The 22,751-nt window shown below is 40.4% G+C and overlaps 1 protein-coding gene across 1 annotated transcript in view; it reads right to left on the bottom strand.

The window, feature by feature from the left end:
- Positions 1-22,751, bottom strand: part of itga5.L (integrin subunit alpha 5 L homeolog) — a 62,098-nt gene that overhangs the window by 13,027 nt on the left and 26,320 nt on the right. The window contains 18 exon segments of the mRNA NM_001087603.1: positions 72-139; positions 697-834; positions 2,251-2,405; positions 3,733-3,788; positions 4,815-4,922; positions 5,029-5,074; positions 5,702-5,893; positions 6,136-6,341; positions 8,415-8,467; positions 9,274-9,330; positions 9,919-9,962; positions 11,195-11,239; positions 11,407-11,532; positions 11,714-11,759; positions 12,479-12,540; positions 12,634-12,757; positions 13,021-13,127; positions 21,441-21,571. Of these exon segments, the coding sequence (NP_001081072.1) occupies positions 72-139; positions 697-834; positions 2,251-2,405; positions 3,733-3,788; positions 4,815-4,922; positions 5,029-5,074; positions 5,702-5,893; positions 6,136-6,341; positions 8,415-8,467; positions 9,274-9,330; positions 9,919-9,962; positions 11,195-11,239; positions 11,407-11,532; positions 11,714-11,759; positions 12,479-12,540; positions 12,634-12,757; positions 13,021-13,127; positions 21,441-21,571 (1,764 nt within the window).

Here is a 22,751-nt window from a genome sequence, read left to right as displayed (position 1 = left end):
TTGTAAAGCATACCATTAGCAGGATATTAGAAGACTGAATACACTAATAATAATGAAAAGGCTTCCCTTACCCTGAGACATTGAGCTTCAGATCTGGCACACAGATGTTATCTTCCCCACAGTCCAACTGGATCTGAGCCTGACACAGGGAGAACAAGGAAAATGTAACAACTACATCCACCGCAGTCCATGCTGAGAGGTCACTGTTGGAGCTCTAGTGACTAAACTTGTTTTTAAACGTTAACACAAAGCACTGTGTATATGTAACATTTATATTATATACAGAGCCGAGCACTGTCCTCCCAAAACCCCTTGACTAAATGTGAAATAATATATTGGTAAGTGGAAATTCAGACAATGAATGAATCTGATGAGCTGAAATACATGTTTATGTTGGGAGAAGTGACATCTCACAGCTGAGTGCCTGATGTTACAATGGCTCATAGCCAGGTTGGATACCCTGTGATACAAGGAAACAAATGCTAGGCTGTGCTAATCAAGGCACGTTTCCCGGCACAAATCCTGTTATCAACAGACCTGGCACTTGAACACAAAGAGACTGCTATTAACAAGTCTCGTCTGTGCCAAAAACACCATAATCTGCACTTATCAAACATCATTTCCAGGCGGGAGGTGAGCGCATTCCTTTGCTTAGAACACAAGGTTATTTCAGTGAGACAACAGCTGCCAACTTACCTTCTGCTCAATATAGTTCTTGGTCTTGTAATTGAAGATGGGCATGAGACCATGGGCATCGGCTGGTGCCAGTGGATCCAGGGAGAAATTCAGACCAACGTAAATTGGAGAGAGCTTGTCCCGAAACTCTGACTCCTCCTGTGAACGGGAAATGGTATTGTGTTTAATGTAAGGAGGTGTATATGTGGTTTCTGAATTCATTTGTTTGCCTCATAGTAAGTAGTAACAAAGCAGAGAATAGACCATTTATTTTACAAGTTTGTGCTATTTAAATAATTAAAAGGCAATTAAAGGAGAAGGAACGTTACTGAGGCAGATTATTGCCAATAGATTACCCAGACTAGTTCACGCTAGAATGCTATATTTACGCTAGAATGCTATATTTATTCTGTAGAATGCTTTACCATACCTGAGTAAACAGCTCTATAAACTCTCTGTTTTTTTAGGATAGCAGCTGCCATATTAGTTTGGTGTGGCATCACTTCCTGCCTGAGTTTCTCCCTGTTCACTCATAGCTCTGGGCTCAGATTACATCAGTGAGGGGAGTGGGAGAGAGGAGCAAACTGAGCATGCTCAAGCCCTAGCCCCGAAGGTTAAAGCTGAAAACAGGAAGTCTGATACAGAAGCCCATGTGTACACAATAGAAGGACAGAAATGCTCAGAGGACTCAGAGCAGCATTACTTTGAGGGTTTACTGGTGTATTGATATAGACCTTTCCTATAAAGCTCACTTTTAACCCTTTTTTTTCTTCTTTAATAGGTGGAAGTGGAAGTTATGTGGCAATAGAATATAGGCAACTGGGACACTGCCTCCAGAGTGATGAAACATGGTAGCCCACACACTGGGTTCCTAGCTTTAAAATATAACAGAGCCCTATACAAACTGTATTGCCCCAGTATCACCAAGTATGGCCATGTGCTCCCTACACTGCAGTGGGATCCTTTAAACAGGCTGTTTGCTCTGGTTAAGCTTCTAGGCTGAATTCAATTAAGCTTTTAAAAATAATCATATTAACGGGAGTTCAAACACACTGGGTGGCAACCTGCATGGAAACAATCAGGCACCCATACTTATAGGCTGCTAACACAAGTCAGCTGCCTACTAAAGTCACACGCCATGTAATAAAGGGCAGAGTGGACAGAAACAGGCAAATGAGTGAACAATAACTGGAAATGAAATGAACAGCTGGTGGGGATGGAGCAATACATATGGTGTCTACATGTACAGTATATGGAAATATGAATGCTTAGAACTATGCTGCAAAGTGCCAAGGATTTTCAGATTGACTGTAATGGCATAAGCCAATACCGGCTAGCCGAAGTGACGCTGGCTCATTCCACTTTGCTCCAGACACAACAATAAAATTAATTTGCGACTCATATTAAAATGTTCCAGGTGGTCTTTGGTTTTAGAGCAAAATGTAAATAAGCAGCAGCAGCAGTCCATCAGCACATACATCATGCAGGCTCAGAGGCAAATACATCATTTCCTGTGTGATAAAAGAGGTCTCGCTAAAAACAAGTCTCAACGGCACATGGAGCTCCAGTAATTACCCTGAGGTAGATCTTCATGGCACGACATTCCTCTTTGCCTCCATTCAGTAAATGAATAGTCTGGGTCAGCTGGGGCTGGCGGGTTTTCAGGAACAATGCTCGCTTCACCGCTCCCTTCTGCTTCGTCTGGTCCAGCTGTAGCTCGACTTTAATTCCTGAGACACAAACATGGCATCAGGCAGCTGCATGGCACACTGAGCAATTGGCCCCCTCCATCCCAAGCCAAATATATAGTCCTCAACCAAAAAATTGTCTTGCTTTCATACAAAACTTATTCTTGTGCCAAACATCTGGATTTGCCCTTCTCACCCAGATTCCTCGTTCAGGTAATGTTTCACTCTCGTTTTGGTTTCTGCATTGATACTGTGATGTTCTGACATCTGAACTATCATGTTGCAGGTTAATGGCCTCTTCCTACATTATACTGATCTGATAATACCATATCAATGTAGCATTTATATTACTACGGGTGATTATTACTATTTACAGCTCTACACTAAATACTCACTTGCACCCCATATACATCAATGAGCGAATCAGTTCAAGGCACACAACCACATTTTCCCATCCCTAGCAAAATTAATTAACAAGACTCCTACATCATTACACATAATATATCTTGTACATGATTAAAAATAAATAAAAAAGTAGTTGTTGCTTTGTTCTCTAAACCAGTGGGCCTGCCCAATACAGGGGACCCAAAGAAGTAGAAAAAGGAATCCATCCAGAAGACAAGTTACAGTGAAATTTAAGGGTAAAGCTTATTTACAATCATTATCGTGCCTGAGACTCTAGGAGAGTTACTGTTATGAGCAAGTTGTCATAACCTTGTAATGACCTAGAGGGGACCATATTAAGTCCAGTCTCTCATCTATATATTAGGGACATTCCAACCTATTCTCGGTATTCCCCTGCCACCAACCATATTGCAAGCTCTTAAAGGAACAGTTGACAGCCAAAAAAATGAATGTGTTTTAATGGAAAGACAATATAATGTACAGTTGCCCTGCACTGGTAAAATGGGTGTGCTTGCTTCAGAAACACAACTATAGTTTATATAAACAAACAGCCATGTAGCCATGGGGGCAGCCATTCAAGCACAGGATACACATTATGTAACAGATAGGGTCCAAAGGATTCCATTGTATACTACAGAGCTTATCGGTTATCAGTTGTCTATCATGTACCTTTTCTCCTTTTTCAACTTTGAATGGCTGCCCCCATTGCTACACAGCAGCTTGAAAATATAAACTATTTTGGAGTTTCTGAAGCATCCCACCAGTTTTACCAGTGTAGCACGACAATACATTATATTTTCATTACTTTAATGCACATTTATTTTTTGGTGTTACTGTTTGTTTAAGCAGACCCCTAATCTTTCACATAACTATTAGTTCACATAATATGAATAGTTCACAACCAAGCTAAAGCTATTCTTCCTATTAGTAAAAGTCTGTAACACAAAAAGAATTAAAAACTTACCTATAGAGTTAGGCACGTGCTTTCCTGAAGCATTCAAGCAGAAACTAAGGTTTATGCTGAAAAGATAAAAATATCTGCTATGAGAAGACAGTAGAGGACACAGGCATAAATGTAGTAATAAGAGACATCTCTTGCTAAATACCCAAGATATGGATATGTCCATACACGGGCAGATTAAAGCTGCAGATATCGCTCCTTTAGACCAATTTGGCATCTTATCTGCCCATGTGTGGGAGCTCCCGACGGGTCCTCCCAATTGATATCAGGCCAAAAATCGGGCAGATATCGTTCGTCAAGTTTGATTTTTTTTGTACAATCCAGGACCGTATCGGCTAGTTGATGCGGTCCTGCGACCGGTCGGAGCCCATTCGTCGTATTTTAATCCGATCGTTCGGCCCCAGCTGGGCCCATAACGCCCAGCTGTTCGTGGGCCGCCAAACGAGTGGATTTTATAGTGTATGGCCACCTTTAGTCATACAGAGTGGTTTTAGCTATGTGACCAACACTGATAAATTGGTACAGCGTTTAGGACAAATTGTACTTGCATCATGAATTGACCATGACCAAGTATTCTACTTGAGGTTATCCTATATGAAGTACTTCAGACAAATTGCCCTTCAATAACTGAAAAGCAAATGTATTTACTTTGAGTGTTAGAGTTGTGGGTTATGTCACCATGCCCTGTTCTACAGAAAGAGCCTCAACCAAATACAAGTATAAGCAGACTAAAGCAGTAAAAGGTTAAACAGCTGTTTCTAGACTTTACAATTGCTCATTCACTAGGCCCTAGGGCACTGGGCCAGCCATTACATGGTTGTCTAGCAACAACAAAACATCTGTATTCTAAAAATACAGACTGTAAGAACATAATCAAATGACTTCACTAAGAGGCCCTCGCATTCTGGCTGCATATCAGTGACCCTGTGACTTATCAGATGATCTATGTGCAAAAAAAGCCAGAGCTGAACTAGAATCTGTATTAAGCTCCAGTGAGCCAATGAGTTGTATTTCTTTTTTTGTGGTTCTGTAAATAATAATAAAAGAATCCCACAATGAGACATTAAACAGATCTACAGACTCACCAGGATACTGCACTGGCATTTCCTTCAAGTGTACAGGTCTTCTCCTCTGGGTTAAACATATTGGGGGAGATGGAGAGGGAGGCACTAGCATGAATAATGGGACGTCCCCTGCATAGAACAAAAACAATAAGATTAATAGTGAATCAGACAAATGGCAGAACACATTTGAGGAAGCAAGTTAAACAGGCAATAACTAGGATAAAAAGGAACGTACCTGTAAACCAAAGTCGTATCCACACCAAACGCACCTACAATGAGATCTGAGGAAGAGAAAAAAATACATTTAATTTCCCACATACAAGTATAAAGACTGTACATAAGACTGATGTATAAGTTGGTGCGAGAGGTTTGCTCTTCATTTGGGGATACAATCTCTAATGAAAAACATAACAATTGCCATTTCAGTTTGTGGAGATTCATAAATATCCTCCACAGAAATCCCTCCAAAGAGATTTCTAGGACTGGAATGTAGCCATAAAGGAGTCAGACTTCTCCCACTTGAGCTAGGTCCACATAGTAACCCAGTGTTTGACATCCAGTAGCTAACGCTGGTTATGAGCTGGTTACATCAATCAAGACTTGCTTTGCCTGTGGCAGGCAAGACCAAACAATATCATTGGAAAGTACAGTGGCAATGCCAATGCTCAACTAAACTGAAGTAAAAAAAAAAAAAAAACTGGTCAAGGGCTGATGCTGTACATCAGGACATAGTATTGCCCCAAGTGACTTATTGATTAGAAATATCACATTTTCATATAAGTGATGGCAACTTTGCAAGCATAAATCACATTATCAAAACCTCTGCCACTTTACACAGCATTACTTAGTAAATATCGCTATAACAGGATCTCTATAAAAGAATATCTGAACTGATCCGGATGCTTTACCTGGATAGCCATTTCCATCAAGATCGTGCCCTCCCCTGGTGGACAAACCAAAGAATGAAGGCTGTTGAGAGGAGCCCCACTGTCCTTGCAGCACCTGTGATGGCTTGGAATCAACACCTCCTGGCTGGCCATTAAAAATGAAAACTGCTCCTCTTTGGGCCTCTCCTCCAAAAGGAGCACCAATGGCAATATCTGTTGAAAAGACAAAAGAAAATAAGGAAGCAATGCCTACCAAACATGGTTTACCTAAAGCAAAGGGAACTGCAACAGGAAAGGGAAAAAAAGAACTGAAGACAACCCCAATTAAAATTAAGAAATTAACAGAAAGTGATTAACAGAAAGTATCCCTTGGTTGGACTCTGGGCAGGTGGAATTTAAATGACTTCTAGTCAGTTGATATGGATTATATAAGAGTCTGATCTCCCTCAGCTTACCATTAAACCCATCCTGGTCCAAATCTCCTAGGGATGCAATGGAACTACCGAATCGGCCATATTCTTCCATGCCAGTAAGGATCAGATGGGGTGTGCTTTCCATATGGTCTCCCTGCAGGTAAACATAAACACGTCCAACTTCCTGCACCCTGCCATCATGGGTCCTATCCATAAAGAGTGGTGCGCCGATTAACAGGTCATCTAGTCTGCAAAGGAGAAGCGATTGCATAAATGAAGAAAACTGCCCTGGGTATTTATGAAGGAATTAATACAGATTCAGATCATTAAAGAGGTAGATTGAATTAAATTAACTTTTAGTATAAATGAATAAAGTTATATTCGGAGATAATTTGCAACTGGTCTGAAATGTTTGTGGTTATTTTTGCTTATTAGGGTGCAACTGGCAGGCTGGAATATGACTAGGAGAGGGCCTGAATAGAAAAATAAGTTTTAAAAAGTAACAATAGCAATAAAAATGTATCCTCACAGAGCAACCTGGGATTCCAGGTACAAAAAGAGCAAACTGCCATTTCTCCTAAATCGTACAAACTGCCATTAAGGCTGAGCCCTACTGCCTCTGTTCCGGCTAGTACATAGTTTGGGAACCAGTGGGTTCAAAAAATAATCCAAACATTATGGTAAATAACAGAGCAAGTTTGGTGCACTTGATGCATCCTTAAAGGGATACGGTCATGGCAAAACATTTTAAATGCATCAGTTAATAGTGCTGCTCCAGCAGATTTCTGCACTGAAATCTGTTTTTTCAAAAGAGCAAACAGGATTTTTTTTATATTTAATTTTGAAATCTGACATGGGGCTAGACATATTGTCAGTTTCCCAGCTGCCCCCAGTCATGTGACTTGTGCTCTTATATCAGTCACACTTTATTGCTGTACTGGAAGTTGGAGTGATATCACCCCCTCCCCAGCAGCCTAACAAAATAACAATGGGAAGGTAACCAGATAGCAGCTTCCTAACACAAGATAACAGCTGCCTAGCAGAACTAGGAACAGCACTTAAAGGAACAGTAACACCAAAAAATTAAAGTGTTTTAAAGTAATGAAATTATAATGCAGTGTTGCCCTGCACTGGTAAAACTGATGTGTTTGCTTCAGAAACACTACTATAGTTCATATAAACAAGCTGCTGTGTAGCAATGGTGGAAATTGAAAAAAGGTTATATGGCACAGGATAAATAATGGATAACAGATAACATTATGTTCTACAGAGCTTATCTGCTGTGTAACTTGAACCTTTTCTACTTTGAATAGCTGCCCACATTGCTACACAGCAGCTAATTTATATAAACAATAGTAGTTTTTCTGAAGCAAACACATCAGTTTTACTAGTGCAGGGCAACTCTGCATTATATTTTTATTACTTTAAAAAATTTCATTTTTTGATGTTACTGGTCCTTTAATAGTAAAAAGCCACTGAGACACAGTTATCTTGAATGTGAACTGCCCCTTTAAAGGGCAAGTCAACCCCAAAATAGCAATACATATACAAGTAACATAAAACACTTTTAATGAATGTATATTGCCGCTTTGCTTAGAATTATGTTCTCTTTTATTAAGCAAAAAAAAAATTTTGGATTGACGTTCCCTTAAAATGGAAAAGGAAGAACCAAGGCATAGTATACTTTTTTTTTTTTAAATAGGTTATTTTATCACAGGGAAGGAAATATATCCACTTATTTTTCATTCTTGATTTAAGGGAATGAATAAGAACAGATACGCTATGCCTAAATATACTTTGCCTTAAGGACCATTAAACAGAAAACTGGCGTGGCATATTCAGGATGCCTTTTGGTAACCAAAACCGATTTGCCTTTGTATCACTGTCACTAGCTGCAGCACTCAAATTGTTTATTTCTGTAAATGATGTATAGCAGATCTCCTAGGCAGTGAATGCAAAAAGGTACAAACAATAATTATGCCTGATCTACTGTGAATGGCAAGAAAGAAAACTTGGGCTGGTGATGGTTTTAACTACACAAGAGAACAAAGCCATAAACTATGAATTATTTTGAACATCTAGGGGAGCTTTCTGAATGCAGATCACTCAGTACAACATGTTTATAATAAATAAAAATAAGACCTTTTGCTGCTTGCCCCTATTGACATATTAAACATAAAATCCATGGAAGGAATGAAGCTCTACAAGTAAACAAGCAGCACACGCAATGCTACTTCTAATGAGAGCAGAGAAAGGGAAGATTTGTAGACGTACAAAGGCAATAAACACATATCCTTTCCTTATTAGCCGGTCAAACTTACCCATCACTATTGAGGTCGGTAGCCGACACAGAATACCCAAAATAGGAGGCCATCTGCAAACAGAACATACTGAGTCAGAATGCACATCTGCTGTACACACACCACCTTTTCACATTTGCTGGAAATGAAGGGGGGGGGGCAGTGTAGGCACAGGAGCAACATTTTGGTCAAAGAGAAGCCACCCATTTGAGCCAAATATATTATTAGAAGTATCATAGGCTGCCTCTTGTTGTCACCCCAGTTATACTAATCTGCACCAGCATTCCCTTCCTTTTTACCAGTGACCCCCTGTATTGCCCACCAGCACATGCAGAATGGTAGTTGGAAGAATTTACCATAATGTTCATGAGCTGGCCCAAAGTAGTGCTGGCCAGAAGATTTAGGTTAGCAATTAGCACTATTGGGGATAACATATAAATTTGGCTTTAATACGGATTGGATGATAAGTTATTGAAACTATAGCAAATTTTGCCCCTTGTATTACACACCCTCATTTAAATATATAAAGTAAAAGGTAGCAAAAATGGCACCATCCCCCCTTTTTATCCTATGGTTCAATCAACTATTTTAGGGTTTTAGGATATAGATTGAGAAATGTAAAAATTACTCGCACTGTCAGATTTCATGCCAACAGTCCCAAATGTAAACAAAATGAATATGTGCAGGTGTCCAGTTTATGGAAGCCATTACTACACCTACTACAAACGAGCATATATACTAAAGTGCATGTAGTATATGATTATGTAGCACTCACATTATGCTGAGCAATGATTTGTGCAGTGTTTGTGGAGAGATGTAAACCAGCTGTCAGAAAATAATCACACTCTTCATTAAATGAGATATAAAACATCCAACCCACCTGTTCACCTGAAAAGTTATACAAGGATCTCAAATCTGTCCCATTCAGTATAGTCACCTAGGGAGCAGAGAGAGAGAGGCTGTCAGAGGAACGGATAACAGCAGTAATATACATAGCTACTTTCTCGTGTCTACTCGATATCATATAGGAGCAAATACACATGCAAAAGTACTAAAAAGAGGAATTTCTATAAATGGACCATACTTCCCTGGACTGCAATGGGCACAAATGAGATCAATCATGGAGTAAGAAATATAGCTATATAACAGGGGTGGGATTAAGAGATCCAGGTGTGGGAGTGATTTAGATATAGGTAGACCATGAGTAGAAAACAAAAATTGGAAAGTCAAGGGCAGCTGGTTGTCTGTAGAGACGTGGGGACTAGACCATGTTTTTGTAACAAATGTTAGTAGGCCTCAAGTTGTGACAATAATTGAGAAGACGAAGTTCAGCCATGAAGAGCATAAGGAATTTAAGTGGTACAGCTTCCCAGGACAGCTGTAGAGGATATATGAAACATGGAAAGTGAACAGGTTGCTCTACCCATCAATGAAAAGGTACAGGATAAATAGTTTGTCATAGGAGTGAACACATATCTATGAGAGAGTGTCTAATTGCCTCATATTTAATAGTACATGTTCTTACATAGCCATAAGTTATGTTTCCTTTGGGAACACCCACAACGAAATCTAGAAAGGAAAAAAAAAGCCACAAGGTTATGAAGAGATCTCCACACACATATACAATACAGTATGCATGAAAGAACAGTCTAGACAACCTCTAGGTATTATGGCAGATTCTGGATTTTGCAGAATGGATTTCCGAATAGCTACAGATGGAAAACAAGGTACAGGAGTAAAGGTGGCCATACACGGGCAGATAAAAGCTACCGAGTCGGCAGCTTATTGGCCCGTGTATGGGCCCCCCCAACGGGCTTCCCCGATCGAGATTGGCCAGATCTCGATCGGATGGGACAAAAAATCCCGTCGGATCGCAGCCGAATCTGTTCGTTGATGCGGTCCCGCGATCCGACCACCCGTTCCCATTCGTTAGGATCGTTGGGCCCTAGGGCCTGATATTACCTAGTTTTCAAGGCATTTCTCATGGACAATAAGCCAAGGTATTCATAGCTTTAATGGCCGACTATGGCAGAGAGGAGGTTTAATGACTAAACAGCCATCACAGTATAAAAAGGACATCTGTAAAGCCCTATCTGTAGATTCCCTGGAGCCCTTTTTTGGAAAGAAAGCAACAGACTGAACATAGTTTTTGTAGTAACAGTCAAAGAAAATGACACATCCTCCAAAATATTTTTGGAGGAACACAAGGTTCCAGCAAACAAAATGTACCATAGTTTTTGAACTGAGAAGGAATTATGGCTGGACAACGGTCAGTAACGATGCCCATGTCACAACAATCCTTTCCCAACAGCTTGATTTGGGGCCAAAATATGAAAACATATCAATACTAAGGTTATAAATTCCCATAACACATACACAATGTCTTTACTTGTACCTGCTAAGTTTTAACACATTAAAGTGACTGCTGAAGGATTAGATCTGTATCTGGAGAAACTGGAGGTAGAATTTACACAAATTCAATTGTTCAGCAGTTAGAACTGAGCAGATCACGTCACTTAGGCTAATCAATTGAACTGTATGCATGCCATGACTAACCAAATTTAATTTTGTTAATTTAGAATGAATTTAGGCCAAAATGGTTCAAAATAACTGAAATGGCTAAAGAACCCTGTAAGTGTACTATAAATATTTAACTAAGCCAACTATATGCACATGAATATGTGCATAAGATATGTTAATTGTGGTGGAACTAAGCGTGCTGAAGGTACAGAGGTAACCTGAGATAGAGACTTGGTTTATTAGACTGCATACTCAGCACAATTCCAAAATAAAACACTCACCTTCAGTAGCATCTTCACTGAATTCACCAACTGCAACTGAATAACCTGCAGAACAACAAAGACAGTTTTTCACTCCTTAATCCAAAAGTGAAACATAAAGGAAGGGGACATGGGTGACTTCTTTAATTGAATAAACCACAAGGGGGTCAGGAGAAATACATCTTCCTCCCCACCAACATAAAGTATACTGCCATTACATTATATTGCCTTACCAAAGTAACTGTCATCATATGATGAAGCCGCCTGTCGTGTCTGCATTTGTTTCTTGTACTCCAGCACAAAATATTCTGGATAATAAGCCTCCTGGATCTCATCCTGTGTTGCAGTGATCACCTGACCTGCAAATAATAATCTTTAATATTTCCTGTAACACACTACAGAACAAATTGCATACAGCAGGGACACAATTAACATCACCAAAGAAATCAGAATGCAACGCATGGGAAGATGCAGAAATGCAAATGCATTTATAGAAGTTTGCTCAGCAGCAAAATTGCCAGGTCTGTGTATATTTCTTACCTTGCCAGAAGTAGCTGCCCGGTCCACCCAGTAAAACTCTTCCACTCTGCAGTAAATTAAATTCACAATTAAAGATCCAAACGGGTAATTTCCACAGAACTCTCATCCTTCAGCAAAAATTAAGATTTCAAAACTTTGGTAGGGCATATGTCCCCTTTAAAGGGGAACCATCATGGGAAAACATGTTTTTTTCAAAATGAATCAGTTAATAGTGCTGCCCGGCAGACTTCTGCACTGAAATCTGTTTCTCAAAAGAGCAAAAAGATTTTTTTTATATTTAATTTAGAAATCTGACATGGGGCTAGACATATTGTCAGTTTCCCAGCTGCCCCCAGTCATGTGATTTGTGCTCTGATAAACTTCAATTACTACTGCTGCACTGCAAGTTGTAGTGATATTTGCCCCTTCCCTTTCCCCCCAGTAGCCCAACAACAGAACAATGGGAAGGTAACCAGATAGCAGCTCCCTAACACAAGATAACAGCTGCCTATTACAAAAAAAAAAAAAAAAAAAATTACAACACTTGCTGGTTCAGTAATGACATTTTAAATTGAAGAGTGGATTATTTGCAGAGTAAACAGTGGAATTTAGAAATAAAAACTACACCATGAAAATTGTGACAGTATCCCTATAATGAGCTGTCCAAATATAATGAATATGTGAGGTTCCAAACACAGGTGTAATTCTGCACTGACTGAGGTGAAAGCATTTACAAATCATGAATAAGTATATAGCAGGGCAGCCCCAGTACTTTTGTATTCTTACCTTTGTAAACTCAGCACTGAAGCCTCCTTGGCAGTACCCTTGACCAGCAGCATCACTGAAATCTGGAAATAAAAGATTTAATGAACTGCTAAGCTCCATTTAAGGACATGTACCCTTTGTAGGTTTAGGGTCATTGAATGCTGACCCCGGCATACCTGTGCGGCAGGGTGAATACTCTACAAATGTGGTGAAGTTGTTGACAGATAAGTAACAGGTACCCACAGGGTCACTGCGCTTTTCTTCCTTTTCGGTTCTCCAGCTGTATCGTGGAGCACAGGCCTAAAAGAAAAATTTAAGAGGTGAATACTTGGAGAAGTGCAACTGCAGCCATTTTAGACTCCATTTAGTTGTAAGTACCACATCTCCAAAATAGTACAACAAGCAAATTCCACAGCGAGAGAACATGGTGGTGAAAACAAGCTTGTGCCATTGCCTCAGTAAAGGCTGTGTGTAAACATATGTAAATTGCCTCAAATGTCACAAACACGGCAGTATGCCTTCTCTCTAGTGCGCTTGGGCTTAGGAGTCTAGGATTTCCTTACCAGTATCGTTTTCCCATGTGCCCGGACAGTAGCACCAAACCATTGCTCGGACTTGGATTCCATGTGTTTGGGTTGGGGAGTATCGAAAAGTTCTCGCTGCCGGTCACCTATGTGAATAAAAGCCGTTGCATTAAGAAACAACTTGTGGAACTATGAGCAAGATTCTACATGTAAACTATTACACCTGGATCTCAACATGAACTCATACCAGCTCCATTATGTAACAGTGTACCATAGCATCACAGTGCACAGTGGAGAAGGAAAGGTTAAAAACTAAGTAAGCTTTATCAGAAAGGTCTATATAAATACACCAGTAAACCCTCAAAGCAATGCTGCTCTGAGTCCTCTGTCAGAAACACCTCATTTCTTTCCTTCTATTGTGTACACATGGGCTTCTGTATCAGACTTCCTGTTTTCAGCTTAAAGGACCAGTAACATAAAAAATTTTTTTTAAAAAATTCATTAGTACACATCAAAACAAAAACACCAACACAAATTATACTTTAAAATCACAAAGCTTTTATTAAGAAATAACTTACAGAAGCTGCACTTCCTGTCCTTTACAGAAACGGCGAAAAGGCGACCATCCATCCTGCTGGGCTCGATTTCTCCTCCTGGCTACTCTGCTGACAGCGTGTGAACGAGCAACTATTCACGGACAGGCATCATCTCTCCTCGGCTCTCCTCTCCTTCACTGTGCATGGCTTCCCTCCTCCTCGCTGCTCTCCCCAGCCAGATCCCCTGAACTGAATGATGAATGATCGGCCCGCTTGTCACTTCACAGCCGCACAGTACCTTTATTGCTGCGTATTAACGGTGCGCAGGGGGAAAGTCCTGAGGCGCCACATCCCTTTCTTTTCCTAATTGTGCTTCAACCACACTTTCCGTCCCTGCTGCAATGCACAGAGCCTGAGAGAGAGTATTTCCTAAACTTCAGCTCACCACAAGCCAGAGGCACAAGGGGTCAGGATAAAAATGTGAGGGCAATGGACTGAGCAGCTTTCTCTGTAATCCCTTTGGCCTCCTCTTCCCCCTGCGCACCGTTAATACGCGCAATAAAGATACTGTGCGGCTGTGAAGTGACAAGCGGGCCGATCATTCATCATTCAGTTCAGGGGATCTGGCTGGGGGGAGCAGCGAGGAGGAGGGAAGCCATGCACAGTGAAGGAGAGGAGAGCCGAGGAGAGATGATGCCTGTCCGTGAATAGTTGCTCGTTCACACGCTGTCAGCAGAGTAGCCAGGAGGAGAAATCGAACCCAGCAGGATGGATGGTCGCCTTTTCGCCGTTTCTGTACAGGACAGGAAGTGCAGCTTCTGTAAGTTATTTCTTAATAAAAGCTTTGTGATTTTAAAGTATAATTTGTGTTGGTGTTTTTGTTTTGATGTGTACTAACGAATTTTTAAAAAAATTTTTTTTATGTTACTGGTCCTTTAAACCTCCAGGGCATTGCTTGAGCATGCTCAGTTTGCTCTTCTATCCCTCCCTTTTCCCCCCCTCTCTCCCTCCTCTCCTTCCTGCTGTAATCCGCATCCAGAGCTATAAGTGAGCAGGGAGAGACTCAGGCAGGAAGTGAAGTCACACCAAGATAATAAGGCAGCTGCTATTCTAAACAAACAGTTTCTAGATAATCTTTTTGCGGATAGTTCTGCTTTTGTAAGTAATTGTTGCTTGAAGTTCCCAAACCTGACTGTCCCATCTCAGCCTGTCAAGAGTTTCTAATGGTAACAGACCTGGTAGTGCTGTACAAATATGGCAGCCGCATCATAGAGGAACATAGGGGTAAGAAAGGACCAGGCAAACACTTTTAAGGCAAAATTATAAATATCATTCAAAGACAATGTTATATACAATAGTTAGGCAACTGAAGACCTGTGATGTTATAAACCAGACATGTCCAAAGTGCGGCCCGGGGGCCAATTACGGCCCTTTTTCAAATTTACACTGGCCCTCAGCCTCCATCATGAAATTAATAATAATGAGGCCCCCCAGCAAAGTGCGATCAGGAATCCCATAGCAGTAATATTAAGGCACATTAGTGAAATGATCTGCCAATTGGTCTATACTGCTGCCTGATGGTGACCCCCTGTGACAAGTTTGAAGTCCTGGATCATTGCTGCTATTGAGAAACTTTAGACTGGTGCAATAAGGTCATTATATAAAATACAGCATTTTAGCCATTTTCATTTTTTAGGTTTTAGTTCTCCTTTAAAACCTTAGAAAGAATGCCATAGGTTTTGTTTGGGGGGGGGGGGGGGGCTTGCACTGATTAGCACATTAGAGTAAATTTAAAAGTACTTTAATGCACCAACTACCTTGGTTTTTAAAGAAGTTGTGGGAGGAGGAAAAGACAGTTTATTTAAAAAAAAAAAAAGTGGCCATAGACTATCATATGAAACTAATTTTCGTACGATATTCAGTGTGTGTATGGTGGGAGACGAACCGACCAATATTGGGCAGAAGACTTGAATATCAGCCGGGTCATCGATCGGCAAGAAAATTTTGATTGGGCGCCTTTGGAGGCACTTGAACATCAGCCATGGTTAGGGCTGGATCGTCAGATACAGGCAGAATTATATTGTTTCTACCTTTAAGTCTGTCTATTCTGTTCTACACTTGTGTATTGAAATGAAAAGATCTTTTCCAGGAAAGATTGTAATTATAACTTCTATGGCCACCTTAACACATGCAGTTTACCTCCCTGTATAATTAACTCCTCCTCATCTGTACACCTGAGAAACAGGCAATACCAGAGGAAAGGGGGGCTCCATTTACACTAAGCTTGTATTTCCTATAAACAAAGTGTTCAGTTTACAGAGGGTGTGTGTAGAAAAGAAAAAACAAAACAATGTTCAACTTTATAAAAAAGAAAGTTTTTTTCCCCCCAATTAAAAATAGGCAGAAAACATTTTTATTCTGTTCTTGTTGAACACAAGCATAAATTGCACATTTAACCCCAAAACCCTCTGGGAACAGGAAAGAACATTGAATGGCAGCATGAAAAGAAAGATAATTGCAGAAGAAAACCACTACCATCATTTATTTTTTAAAGGGCCAGTATATGTACCATGACTAAACACACTGGTTAGACTCGGAGCAACAGACAGCAGCACATTTTGTGTGAGGCACATTTTAATTGGCAGTGTGGTCAATTAGCAGCGATGGACCTGGTTTATGTCAATGTAGTGTAAGAGATTAGAACTGCCTGCAGCATTAATGTCTCCATTTACAACTGCAAGGGAGGCTGCTCAGAGGGAATGATCCGTCTGGCTCGTGTTTAGGGTAGTGGCACAAAGGGGGCATTCCTAGAATTGTAGCATTGAGCAGCTTCCAGCAGTAGCAGGGTCCAGGCTATTAGGATTTAAAGGGATGGGGGAAAAAAATTGTTTTTCAAAACACATCAGTTAATAGTGCTGCTCCAGCAGAATTCTGCATTGATCAGTTTCTTAAAGGAGCCAAAATATTTTTTTTTATATTTGATTTTGAAATCTGACATGAGGCTAGACATTGTCAGCTTCTTAGCTGCCCCCAGTCATGTGACTTGTGCTCTGATAAACTTCAGTCACTCTTTACTGCAAGTTGGAGTGATATCACCTCCTCCCTTTCCCCCAGCAGCCTGACAACAGAACAATAGGCAGGTAACCAGATAATTGCTCCCTAACATAAGATAACAGCTGCCTGGTAGATCTAAGAACAGCACTCAATAGTAAAATCCAGGTCCCACTGCGCACATTCAGTTATATTGAGTAGGAGAAACAACAGCCTGCCAGAAAGCAGTTCCATCCTAAAGTGCTGGCTCTTTCTGAAAGCACATGACCAGGCAAAATGACGGAAATCACATATGTGGCAAAATGTGTGTAATGGTGTTTATAGCAGCAGGGAGCTAGGCACGGGTTTGCCCCAGTCCATTCATCCTGTAGAACAGTGATCCCCAACCAGTAGCTCGTGAGCAACATGTTGCTCACCAACGTTGCTCACCAACCCCTTGGATACTGCACTCATGGTCCTCAAACCAGGTGCTTATTTTTGAATTCCAATTAATAGATTAATTTCTAATTGCAGAGTAGAGCCTTTTGTAGGCTGCCACTCCACATAGAGACTACCAAATAGCCAATCACAGCCCTTATTTGACACCCTAAGCGACTTTTTCATGCTTGCGTTGCTCCCCAACTCTTTTTACATTTGAATGTGACTCACAGGTAAAAAGGTTGGGGACCCCTGCTGTAGCAGGTAGTTTTCACTGGTCTAATGCAGTCAAATTCTTGGTTTCTAATGGTTACTGGATGAGGCCAAACAGTACCCCTATGTTACTACATAATCCCTGTAGTTTATAACTATGATGAAGATTCCAATTCATTAGCTCATACCTATAAAAGGTACGTCTATTGCGGCCAATCTCCCCATGCAACTAGAACAAATTCTTGGCTGGCCCATAAGGCGGGTTTAAATACCTACAGTATGTAAAACACAGCCAATTTGTTTCTGTGTGCGACTTTTAAAGGGGTGGTTCATCTTTAAATTAACTTTTAGTATATTATGGAATGGCCAATTCTAAGCAACTTTTAATTGGTCATTATTAATTATAAAGTTTCTTAATTGTTTGCCTTCTTATGACTCTTTCCAGCTCTAAAATAGGGGTCACTGACCCCATCTACATAACAAATGCTCTGTAAGGCTACAAATATATTGCTTTTGCCACTTTTTTTTTTTTTACTCACATTGTTATTCAGTCCCTTTCCTATTCTAGTCTTATTCAAATCAGTGCATGGTTGCTAGGGTAATTTGGACCCTAGCAACCACATTGCTGAAATTGCTACCTGGAGAGCTGCTGAATAAAAAGCTAAATAACGTAAAAACCACAAATAATAAAAAATGAAAACTATTTGCAAATTGCCTCAGAATATCACTCCCTAAGTCATACTAAAAGTTAACGCAAAGGTGAACGACTATTGCTTATAAAGTACACTGCAATGGATCATCGGGCATTCACATAAATAGTGGAAATAGCAACGGGTGAAAATTCACCATTCGTTGAATACACTTCTATAAATCCCATAGGAATGAAGAGAAAGTGGGTGAGTTTTTTTTTATGGTGATCTCTAATTTCACACTTTGGTAAATCTGCCCCTAGATGTTCAGTACAATGGTGAGCTTTTCAGAATACAACGACCTATTTAAAATAATATTGTGCCTTCTCATCAAATATCTCCCAATTTAGACCCAATGAAAAACCCAATCAGCGCAGGACATTGGTCATCCTAGAAGGCACAGAACTGCAAACCTCAACCACCGCACTTATTTATCCCACTGGAAAGAGTGAATGAGAGCAATTCAGCCATTCATGTGTAGTAATCAAGTCACCCAGAAAATCTGCTTGATTTGTATTCTTGCCCTACACATGTATTTTCAACACTTTTACAAGCTTGTCTTTAGCCAGCAGTATGTACAGCAGCAGTCACACTCCAGCCAAGAGGTGCTTATGTCTTTATTATAGTCCATGAGACGGCTCCTGAAAAGACCATTCAGTACTGGCCTCATTTACATTCACTGGAGAGCTTAAGCCCATTAACAAAGAAAAGTAACCACCGCAGTTGGTGTTGCTTTGTGCACAAACAGCCCCGGGGTGCACATTCGTTAGCCATTAAACTTTTCAAGTGGAAATCAGCTTGAACTGAAGGTGCAGACAATGAGGCAGAGGAAAACCAGATTGTACACCTATTGATCTAGCAAAAAAAGTAACAAATATATGGAGCTATACTGGCAGCGTTTCATGGCACTGTAAAAAAGCTGAGCATAAAAATATATGGGGTAGAACAAGAGGAGTCAAGCGTAGCAACAACATGAAGCTGCGAGTGCATAACAGTTTAACCTCTTCTGCACCAGGATAAAGGGCTGCACAAATTAACCATTCTTGAAGCTTCTTGAACATAAAATTAAATGTTTTATTAGGCACGAAAAAGTCAAGTCATGCCACAAGGATGGCCAAATGGGGGCAAAGGTTGTCTTATTTTTTAACCTTGCAATACAAACAGATCGCTTCATACATAGCCCCCTTAAAAGAGAACTAAAGCTCAAGAAAGAAAGTATTATATATAATTCCAACTTGCAGTACAGCAGTAAAGAATGACTGAAGTTTATCAGAGCACATGTCCCATGACTGGAGCAGCTGGGAAACTGACAATATGTCTAGTCACATGTCAGATTTCAAAATGAAATATAAAAAAAATCTGTTTGCTCTTTTGAGAAACAGATTTAAATGCAGAATTTATTTTGGGACCCCCGGGGACTTTTTTCATGCTTTTGCTGTAAAAAAAAGTTTGGGGGCCCCTGCTAAAGAGCATGTGCAGTGCCACATTACCTTATAATAGACAGAACTCATGCTGGAGGTACATTCTTCCTAATTTATGTAATTAGGCAAAATGCATGAATTCTGTTTTCCAATTCTAAAGCAATAACATGAGGATTGTTTCCGTTTACACGCTTATGTAACTCTGCCATGTAATTGGCATAGTTAGTTTAACTAGAGATAATAAGATTTGTATAAAAGTCCCTCCGTTCAAATTTTTTTCCGTGATGGTTCAGATAAGCAGAAGTCCATTTTGCAGGAGGTTTATCCTGCATAACCTAATTAAAGGGGTGGATGCCTTTCGGTTAACTATTAGTATGATGTTGTAGACCGTGATGTCCTAAGACAAACTGCATTTGGCTTTCACTTTGTGTTTCTCTTTAATTATGATTTTTTGTTCAGAAACTCTCCAGTTTAGAATGTCAGTAATTATGTGGTTGCTTTAGTGTCGGATTATAAGGAACCTATAGAGTTTTCATAAGATAAGCAAAGCAAGAAGCATGTTTAGCACAAGCACTATTCACTGCATTCATTCAACTGTGGTCCAAGCTAAAGAAAGGGCCCAGCTTGTGTGGCTGTATGTATCTAGAGAGAATAGCTTATTCCTTCAGCAACACCTGCACAGATCTCTTCTTTTCCAGCTGAAGTTTTGCTCTCCATTGTGGCTCGTCATGAAGTCAAGCTGTGTCCTCCACAGAGAGAGTAAAGAGGCAGTGTTTCCAGTGCAGGGAATCCAGGCCAGATGTGAGGCCCTCAGGACCTGCTGACAAACACTTCTCCTCTCATATTTCTCCTTCATTAGCTGAAGCAATTTGAAAGGTACTCTAAACAACTCCTGCTCTAAAGGGAATATGAAACACCCAATATCTGACAAGTCAGCGCCCTACTGAAATGTGCCACGCTAATTTTCATTCATGTAATGTCTGACCATGCACTTTATTGGACTGGGATGGTCCAAAACACAGAGGATCATGACATAAAGGGAAAATGCCCCTCAATTTTGCCATGAGGTTACTTGGTACTAGTGATGAGCGAAATTTTTGGCCAAGTTTTGCTGTGAAAATGGCTCCCTTTGACTCCAATGGGTGAAAAAAATTGGTCGCCCATAGACTTCAATGCAATTCGGGCAATTTTTGCCATTTCACGAATTTTCAACAAAAGTGAAATGGGTCAGATTTGCCCATTACTACTCGGTACTAGGGATACACCGAATCCACTATTTTGGATTCGGCCGAACCGCTGAATCCTTCGCAAAAAATTCAGCCGAATACCGAACTGAATCCTAATTTGCATATGCAAGTTAGGGGTAGGAAGGGGAAAATATTTTTTATTTCCTTGTTTAGTGAAAAAAAAAAAACAAGCGATTTCCCTCCCTGCCCATAATTTGCATATGCAAATAAGGATTCAGTTCGGCCAGGCAGCAGGATTTGGCCAAATTGAAACCCGCTGAAAAAAGCAGAATCCTGGATTCGGTGCATCCCTACTAGGTAACCATCACTCTTTCAAGCCTTAACTTTTCTCAATGTAAAAGTGATAGGTTAAGGGACTAGAAGTCCCTCAAGTTTGGACAGAATCCGTGCACTAACAAGAAAATATTGTCTGCAGTCTTCCCCCTATCAGTACGCAGGTGGAAGACTTTGGGTGGTGGGGAAATGGTTTCTGTGAGTCAGAAACAAACTATCATGGTTTCCTTTCAATTGGAGGACTCTTGAATAAATACATTTATTCTTGGAAGTTTAGATCGTGTTTATGCATCTTATGCCAACTTATCCACACAAGGCCAATGAGTGCGTGTAAGAAACCAACAGAATTTGCGGTCAAGTTGTTTAGTGAAATACACTGTTTTACAGATGGGCTGCTTACCTGGTACATTTTAGCTTAAGGGCTTTAATTTCCCTTTAGAGTATACAGATTGTGTTCTGCAACATCCAGAAATATAGATCCTTTTTAGGGAACATAACATAAAGCATTCTACTCTAAACAGACAGTACCAACAGGACTGCAATGAAACACATGGAGATGAAATGCAACATTAAAAATGACATCTTATTCAAATTACTGCAGTACAGACTTACCATGTGAGTCAAAGCTGATTTCTGTGCAGTTGGTGCCATTTCTTTGCCAGGGGCAATAAAACACAGCTCCCCCCTCAAACACTCCGGGCTGGCTGGTATTTGCCTTGGGGGCCCCCACCAGGATACTGATGCTGTGAAAAGGAAAACACAGGTTAATTGATTACTAAATAACCAAGAACAAATAAACACACTGTTCTCCAGAACATTACTGAACATTGAGAGAACTGAAATATAAATGTTATATAAAATCTAGACAGCCAGACAGTGTTGGTAAAGAAAAGGGCAAACACAATTATTTTAAGTAAACATTAGATATTTAACACACAAGGGTAATGTCACATGAGACACTGGCCTATTAGTGATAATATAACATGACTAACATTCCTGCTATTATTACTCTCTTCTCAAAAGACATACATGCATACCTACCAACATTGTGGAAATAAAGAGACTAACAAGTTTTTTTGACCACGCCCATTTTTGTGGCCACACACCCCTAACTATCATGTTACATTATTTGGCAGGTTATGAAAGTTTGAACATATTTCTGTGTTTTTTTTCAGTTATTACAGTTTTGCTGATGAATTGTCCTTAAAGCTGTGAGTCTAACTTTTCCCAAGAGAGTTATCTTATATTGTTACAATTACTAGTATTTGCTTATCTTGAAATTGTTACAAAAGTATCTTATCTTCAGCTGTGACTGTTTAGTGCAGAGAAAAACTTGACTTTCCAGTACAAACGAGGGACTGCGGGTTGAGTTGTCAAAAGAGGGACTGTCCCTCTAAGGGTAAGGCCAGACGAGAAGATTCGCGGGCGACGAGTCATCGGCGGTTTTGAAAAGAACGGGAGGAGTTGGGAGGTATGTACATGTACAGGTATGGGACCCGTTATCCAGAATGCTCAGTACCTGGGGTCTTCCGGATAACAGATCTTTCTGTAATTTGCATCATCATACTTTAAAGGGGAATTCAACCCTTAATTAAAAAAAAAAAAAAAAAACCCCACTCCCCCACACTACATAGACCCCCCTCCCTAGCTGCTACCCCTGGTAAATGCCCCTACCTCTTTACTTACCCCTCGGTGCAGATTCAGGGCATCCGAGTTCCCGGGCGCCATCTTCCGGCACTTCAGTAATCTTCGGGTCTTCTTCCTTCACTTCGCCAATTTCCGTGACTTTCGTTGCATGCGCAGTTGTCGCTAAATGGAAAATTGCTCCAACTGCGTATGCGCCGATTCCCCGCTCTCATTCCGAAGACTACTGAAGTGCCGAAATATGGCGCCCGTGAACTCTGATGCCCTGAATCTGCACTG

This window comes from Xenopus laevis, chromosome 2L, assembly GCF_017654675.1.
Source record: "Xenopus laevis strain J_2021 chromosome 2L, Xenopus_laevis_v10.1, whole genome shotgun sequence".
In the NCBI taxonomy this organism is placed as follows: Eukaryota; Metazoa; Chordata; class Amphibia; order Anura; family Pipidae; genus Xenopus; species Xenopus laevis.
This window is presented reverse-complemented; position numbering and strand designations above follow the sequence as displayed.